This window comes from Chiloscyllium plagiosum, chromosome 4 (assembly GCF_004010195.1).
Source record: "Chiloscyllium plagiosum isolate BGI_BamShark_2017 chromosome 4, ASM401019v2, whole genome shotgun sequence".
NCBI classification, from domain to species: Eukaryota; Metazoa; Chordata; class Chondrichthyes; order Orectolobiformes; family Hemiscylliidae; genus Chiloscyllium; species Chiloscyllium plagiosum.
In genome coordinates, this window is record NC_057713.1 from 81434814 (window position 1) to 81443164 (window position 8351).

The following is an 8351-nucleotide window of genomic DNA, read 5'->3' on the forward strand; positions in this document are numbered from 1 at the left end:
GAGAGGGGGGGGGGGGGGAGAAGAGAGAGGGGGGGGGGAAAGAGGGGGGAGAGAGATTAGAGTCTAAGGCCTTGTGGTAGAAATCACAATTAAACTGCAGATGTGAATGAACAATCAGCATCTTGGTCAGCACTCATATTAGCTCCCAAATATCATTAACAAGCATAAAGTGATTTTTACAATATGCTACATCAGTAAAGAGAATTGTGAGAAAAGAGTAACAGATCTGTTCACGAAAATGAGAAAAATATCTTCATTCTTGACAATTTATGCTCCCTACTACAACAGTAACTTATGCTCTTAATGTGTGTGATACAAACTGTTTCTCTGCTGTATGACTTTTCATTCATCTTATCTATATCTTTCATGATTTTATACATATACGGTCACCCCTTAACCTTCCACACTATTGGAGAAAAAAATCCTACCCTAACCAGCAAACTCTCCATTCCCAGCAACTTCCTGGTAAATCTCAATCTTCTCCAGCTAAATAATTTTGTTTCTCTAACAGAGACACCAGAACTGGATACTGTACTCCAGAAGGGGCCTCACCAACATCCTATACAAACTCAACATGGCATCCCAAAAGGTCTCAGCAATAAACGCATGTTAAATGCCTTCTTAAATGACCCTGTCTACATGTATATTTCTCAAATGCAGCAATCTGCTTAAAAGGGATTGCAACACAACAAAACAGTGCAGATGTGCTCTTTGGCCTAATGTGTTTCTTTGCCAGCTATTTGATTCAACTTTCAATTAATCTCACTTGTTATTACTATTGAATTCACTTTCTCCAAAATCATTAAAATGAATGTGTTCTCAAGTCAGCTCTGATACCTTTGCCAATCACCTTAGATTGGTGTCATTTGGTTACCAAATGTACAACAACTGAGAATAATTTCTACTTACAGTTCTGTAGAAACTATAGCTTGAACACTTCTATCAAATCTTCTCACTATACAGTGCTTTAAAAACACCTAACTCCGCCAGCATCCCCAATAACCTTCATTCCAGGTACAATTCTGAAGGTATTCTACACCTACATGATTTCAACATTGTTTGAAGAGTATACTTCCTGTAAGTTAATAATAGTTCAGATAAGAACATGAAGTTTCAGCATCATTTCCTTACTTTTTACTCTAAGTAAAATAATACTGCTTTTTGTATTAAACTGTCTTCTCAACTCAGCTTGCCACTAAGATTTGGACACATTAAATTCAAGTTTCTGATCTTGCATCCCCTTTGCCATATGTCTGACTGTATTTCAGAAATGCGTCACCAACCTCGTGGCTGAGTATTTTTCCAAGAGTCATACAATCCTACAGCACAGAGACTGGCCCTTCGGCCCAAACTAGTCTGTGCTGACCAAAATTTCCATCCACGCTAACCATGTTTCCTTGCACTTGGCCCATATCCTTCTAAAGCTTTCCCACTCACACTTTGTCAAAATGCCTTTTAAAATGTTGTTAATGTACCCACCTCAATCACTTCCACTGGCAGGTCATTCCATATGCATACCACCTTGTGTGCCCCCAGCCCTAGAGAAAAGACTGAGTGCATTCACCTTATCCATGCTTCTCACGATCGTGTGCACACCTATAAGATTCCCCCCTCAGTCTCCAAAACTCTAAAGAAAAAAGTCCTAGCTTGTCCAACCTCTCCCTATCACTCGGTCCTGGCAACATGCTTGTAAGTTTTTTTTTTGCATTCTTTCCAGTTTAATAACATTCTTCCCATAACAAGGTGACCAAAACTGAATAATCCAAGTGCAGCCTCACCAACGTCCTGTACAATTGCAACATAACTTCATGTCTATACTCAATGCTCTGACTGATGAAGGCTTCACTGCCCTGTCTACCTTTCAGACAAGCGTGCACCTGAACTCCAAGGTTCCTCTGTTCCATTACACTCCTCACAGCCCTACCATTCACCAAGAAATTCCTATGTTGATTTGACTTTCCAAAACACAACACACTCACTTATATTAAAGTCCATTTGCCACTACTCAGCCCATTTCCCCAGCTGAAGATGATCCTGCTGCAATTTATGATAACCTTCCTCACTGTCCACAATACCACCTATTTTAGCATCACCTGCAAACTTACTAATCATGCCTCGAATCTATAAATTATTATTCACTGTCCTTAATACCAATCCCCAGGAAACACTGCGCTTTTCCAGCAACACATTTTCAGTTTTAATTTTAGTAAGCTACATTGCTGTACGTTGACAAACATCTTCTGAAGGCCATAAAATCAACTGCACCATCCCTAATCCCCTGCTTCTTGATGTCAAAAGAATTTAATCAAGTCAGCCAAATAAGATTTACCTTTAAGATAATGGTACAATACAACTTTGTGGGCAGTCACCCCTTTTTAAAAAAATATAAGGAGCAATCTCCATAGTAATACAGTGTCCAGGATGGGGGAAGATGGAAAAAAAGGATTTCTGCAAATTATTATTCATAGTAGTAAGATTACCTTGAAGGTACCAGCTGCTGCAAAAGCTAAAGTAAAAGCCACAGCCAAGTGAAATCGCAGACGTTTGGCCAATAGGCCTCGCATCACAGGCTTGGCAATCACAGCAGAAGACATGGTTTATCTGGTGTGGAAAAACAGGCAGCCATTATGAACGTGTATAAAACAATTCTTTCATTTAAGATTGGATAAAATAGTTTATGAATTTACTAAATCAATTAATACATTATTTGCAGTTACCAAATTCAAAACATTCAAAAGACCCTTACCCACCATATCCCAGGGATCAACTCTCACCCCCTCCCCATACCCCTTTGCCTTCCAGAACAGCCTGACAAAACTAAGGATCAGAGAATTATTGATACCAAAGCTTTGTTAGATTCAGCAATATACCTTGGTCGAACATGTTCCTTTGGTGCATTTGCCGTGGTAACACTTTATCCAACGAGCCAACTGATCAACCCCTGGTGCCTGTTTACCACCTTAAAATTTGCTCATTTTACATGAGGTACACAAGCAGAAGCTCGCAGAAAATAGCAAGCCAGGCATCATGAGGTGGAGAAGTCAACGTTTCAGGTATAACCCTTCTACCAGAAACACTGACTTCTCCACCTCCTGATGCTGTCTAGCTTGTGTTCTTCCAGCCTCCTGCTTGCCTACCTTGAAACCTAGCATTTGCAGTTTTTTTTTGCTCTCATGTAAAATGTTACAGACAAAGTACTACTATTTACTCCTAGTTCCTGCATCATCCACAACCACTTGTCTTTCCATATCATTGGTCCAATACAGTCCATAGCAATTGGATCCTTCTCCATATTCTTAGGTCAATTCAGGATCAGTACTTTTAATTTCTCTTTACTGTCAACAGCTCAGTACGTGCACTACACAATTTCTATAGAATTCCTGTGTAGCAACATTTGTGCACATCTGAAAACAAAACATCCTTTGTGCAGCCAGTTCACCACAAAGTTCCCATTGTTTGTAATATCCCTGGTACTATGTACACAGCTCTCAATCTGGAACCCATTCTCAAGCATCCTCCACCCTCATTCTAACTCTCCATCCCACACCCAACTCCATAACACCTTATCCTTATCCCCAAAGCTCCTCAGCTTTTAACAAGGCCACCACCTGCCCCCAACAAAGCCCAACCACTTGCACCTATTTCACAGATACCCCTTCCCTCCCAATGCTCCCCCCATGAACTCCCTACCTCACCCCCCACACACAGAGCCGACCGTTTTTCCCCCCACGATATTAAAACGTGAGTCATTTTCCCTTATCCCACCGCCAGGTGTGGGTGTGGGTGAGCTCAGCTCAGAGTTTGCTCTTCCCCGTTACCCTCCTCTGACCCTGGGAAGCCGCTCCAAGGTGACCGGCCGCGCCTCCCGCACAGGCCGCAGATCAGGCCTAAGGCGGCTCGTGGGCTACACAGTCGCTGAGCGCTGCCAACCGCCCTCTGGCCAAGGAGCAGTTTCAGGTTCCAGGCCTTAACAAAGCTGAGACACTCACTGCTTCTACTCCCAGTACAAGCTACCCCAGAGGATTCAGGCCACGAGTCAATGCGCAGCCGCCAAAATGCCTGTTCCGGTTGGGCTACTTCCGGTCACATGCCAGCAGACTGTGCCACGTTGCCCCGCCCCTCAGTGAACGTCAATGCTCCGCCTCCAGCGCTTTCCATTGGCCCCTCCCTCAGATAACGTCATTGCCCTGGGAACGGTTTCGGCTCCGCCCTCACGTTGCGTCGAGGCCCAGGTTAAGCTTCATTATTGCTGTGTGCTCATAAAATCCAATAACGTGGGCTCTCTACACGGGAGTCCTCCAACTTTAGAACAAAAAAGAAAAAAAATAAACAGGAGATTCACAAAAAAAAATCCAACAACGTACAGCTTCTTGAACTCCTTCTGGTTTATTCAAGCGTCATGCTGTAAGTTCCTCAGCAAAAATGTCCCCTTAAAAATTTCGTGTAACGGTTGCTGCATTTGTGTTTGAGCTGGCCCTCTGGTGGAGCAATCAGCTGGTGCCTTCTCCCCTGCACGTTCTTCCTTTTTAAGTAATCCAATGAAAGCCTCAAATGAAGCAACCTCCACCACATTCTCAGGCAATCCAACCCAGATCCTAACTACTTGCTGCATGAAAATGTTGCAATTGCTTGTATTGCCAGTTATCCTAAACCTTTGGTCCTTATATCAGTGGCATTTTTGTCCAATACGTTTCAGCAATTGATGATCTTAAACCCCCAAATCTTCAATCTTCCAAAGGAATTATGCACCTGCACCCCTGGGTCTTTTGGTTCCACAATACTCCCCAGGGTTCTACTGTTAATTGTGAAAGTCCTAACCTGGTTTACCTTACGAAAATACACAACCTCACATTTATCTAAATTAAACTCCATTTGCTGTTGGTCAAGGTCCTATTGTAATCTGAGATAATTTTATTTCCACTATACCACCTATTTTGGTGTCATCTGTAACTTGCTAGCCATTCCTCCTATATTCACATCCAATCATTTATATAAATGACAAAACGTAATGGACCCAGCATCGATCCTCGTCGCACACTGTTGGTCAAAAGCCTCTTGTCTGAAAAACACCCTCTGTGTCCTACTTTCGAGATAATTTTGAATCCAATTGGCAATTCCCTGCCTCCAATGTGATCTAACCTTATCAACAAGTCTACCATGCAGAACCGTGTCAAACTTTGCTGAAGTCCATATAGATAACAACTCCTCTTATGTAATACAAATTTTTTTTCAAGACATCAGTATTTATTTCCCCAAGGTTTCAAGATTCCATGTCCTTCTCCACAGTAAATACTGACGCGAAATATTCATTTAGTATCTCACCATCTCCTCTGGTTGCACACACAGACAGTCATGTTGATCTTTAAGGGGCCCTATTCTTTCCCTAGATACTTTTTTGCCCTTAATGTACTTATAGAATGTCTTTGGATTTTCGTTAGCTTTATTTGCCAAAGCTATCTAAAGTCCTCTTTGTGCCCTCCTGATTTCCTCTTTAAGTATACTTTTACTGCCCTTATACGCCTTTCCAGATTCACTTGATGCTAGCTGTCAAATCTAAATCCAGGCCTCCTGGTTCAGAGACACTAACACTGCACCTTAAGAGTTCTTATTCTGTTCTACTCTTGTAACTTTGTTGCCTCCTAAGCTTACTCTCATGGGTGAGTTCCAGCTTGCCAGAGGACAGCTGCACCAGCCATGATAAATGTTCACTGAAGAGATCCAGATAGAAATCTTTCTGCTAAATGTTTTGCTACTCCTAAAGTTATCCACCACCTTCAAAAGATCTATCTTCCATCATGTTTCAACTCCATCTTTGTGGCTTCACCAGACTGACACCTCATTTTTAGGTATGCTTGATGCTGCTCCTGGCATGCCCCCCTGCAGTCTTCATTGAACTAGGCATGATCCCTTGGCTTGATGGTAATAATAAAGTGGGGAGTATGCTAGGCCATGTGGTTGTAGATTATGTCAGAGTAGGATTCTGCTGCTGCTGATGGCTCAACTACTACCATCTAGAAGGTCGAGGGCAGCAGATACATGGGAAATACAGATACACGCAGCAGATACACCAATTGAAAGTTCCCCTCCAATTCACCCAGCAACCTACTGTGGAAATATATTGCTGTTTCTTCATTGGGTCAAAATCTTGGAATTCCCTTCCTAATAGCATTGTGGGTCGACCTACAGCACATGAACTGCAGTGGTTGAAGAAGGCAGCTCACCACCAATTTCTTAAAGGCAACTAGGACCAGACAATAAACGCTGGCTCAGCTAGTGACACCCATATCCCATGAATGAATATAACAAATATTAGTAAAGGAAGCATCATTATCTCAGATCTGTTAGAAAATGAAATTATTAAGCAAAATTATTTTTCAGAAGATGAACAAATGACGAATTACATTGGTCAGTGCACTGAATGTAGGAACTGGGGGGGGGGGGTCATGCTGCGGTTGTACAGGTCATTGGTTAGGCCATTTTTGGAATACTGCATGCAGTTCTGGTCTTCCTGCTATGGGAAGGATGTTGTGAAACTTGAAAGCATTCAAAAAAAGATTACAAGTATGTTGCCAGGGTTGTAGGATTTGAACTGTAGGGAAAAGCTGAATAGGCTAGGGCTACTTTCCACGAAGTATTGGAGGCTGAGGGGCATTTTATAGAGGTTTATAAAATCATGAGGGACATGGATAGGGTAAACAGACAAGGTCTTTTCCCTGGGGCATGGGAATCCAAAACTAGAGGGCATAAGTTTAAGGTGAGAGGGAAAAGGGACCGAGAGGCAACTTTAACATGCAGAGCGTGGTGCGTGTACGGATTGAGCTGCCAGACGAAGTGATGGATGCTGATATAATTCTAACATTTAAAAGGCATCGGGATAGCTATAAGAATAGGAAAGGTTTAGAGGGATATGGGCCAAATGCTGGCAAATGGGATTAGATTAATTTAGAATATCTGGTCAGCATGGATAAGTTGGACCAAAGGGTCTGTTTCCATGCTGTACAGCTCTATGATTCTATGTTCTAAGTATTCTTACATTTAAAAATCAGCATTTGCTCACATATTCATTAGAAAATCCAGTAAGTGACAGAAGACACTGTGGAGTGATCAGTTGCACTAAGCATGGCATCCCTGTCTATTTTAAAAACTCTTCCCCATCACCTTGCGACACCAGTGGTATAACAGTGCTGAAAAGCTCAGTATTTCCAAAGCATGGGTGAGGAAAAGCATATGGTTGTATGGTTTAAAAATAATAAATCCACTTAATGCATCCAATTCCAGTAACAGAGGTGGTGAAGAGTGGCAAGAAGTTGACATCCTGTCTCACCGTTATGTTTGCAACCTCAAGTTTCCAACCTACCAAATCCACTCCACAACTGGTTGTATGGGGCGATGGAAAGTTTTGTTAAAGAACCTCTGATCTAAATGCAACCAGTTTCTCAACATAGTGTACAGTATTACTGTTAATTCACTCATTTTTTGTGCTAAAGAAAACACCTTATTCAATAATTCAAATGAAGTAACCTTGAGTTATCAACAGATATACAACAGCAGCTTATAGTTCTGAAAAGTTATTCAAAACTCAGGAAACCCTGATAACTGTTTCAGAGGTATTTAAAGAACTGCAGTTGTTTAATCTCTATAATCATAACAGACAGCCTGATCCTTAATCAATCTCATCAATGATAAGAAAGATACGCAGGAAATAAATACCATATACACTTGTGCAGAAGTCGAATACTTTAGACTATTTTTTTAAGGTTAAATTTATGGGGTCAACAATTACATAGATACTACTTTTGTAGGGCTGAAGTTAATACTATTCAGTTCCGATACTCAATGCACTGACCAATAAAGGCAAACATACCAAATGCCTTCTTCACTATCCTGTCTACCTGCGACTCCACTTTCAAGGAACTGTCAACCTGCAATCCAAGGTCTCTTTGTTCAGCAACCCTCCCCAGGACCTTACCCTAAGTGCATAAGTCCTGCCCTGATTGGCCTTTTGAAAATGCAGCATCTCAAATTTATCTAAATTAAACTCCATCTGCCACTCCTCAGCCCATTGGCCCATCTTAGAGTCATAGAGATGTACAGCATGGAAACAGACCCTTCGGTCCAACTTGTCCATGCCGACCAGATATCCCAACCCAAAATAGTTCCACCTGCCAGCAACCGGCCCATATCACTCCAAACCCTTCCTATTCATATACCCATCCAAATGCCTTTTAAATGTTGCAATTGTACCAGCCTCCACCACTTCCTCTGGCAGCCCATTCCATACACGCACCACCCTTTGTGTGAAAAGGTTGCCCCATATGTCTCTTTTATATCTTTCCCCTCTCACCCTAAAC

At 41.9% G+C, this 8351-nt stretch overlaps 1 protein-coding gene across 1 annotated transcript in view; it reads right to left on the reverse strand.

The window, feature by feature from the left end:
- The window catches only part of LOC122549144 (cytochrome c oxidase subunit 6C-1-like), a 6545-nt gene extending 2443 nt beyond the window's left edge, over positions 1 to 4102 (reverse strand). The window contains exons 1-2 of the mRNA XM_043688482.1: positions 3990 to 4102; positions 2481 to 2601 (exon numbers count right to left, since the gene is read on the reverse strand). Coding sequence (XP_043544417.1) covers positions 2481 to 2594 — 114 coding nt within the window. The 5' untranslated portion in view covers positions 2595 to 2601; positions 3990 to 4102. The remainder of the gene's footprint in view (positions 1 to 2480; positions 2602 to 3989) is intronic.
- Between the last annotated feature and the right edge of the window lie 4249 nt (positions 4103 to 8351).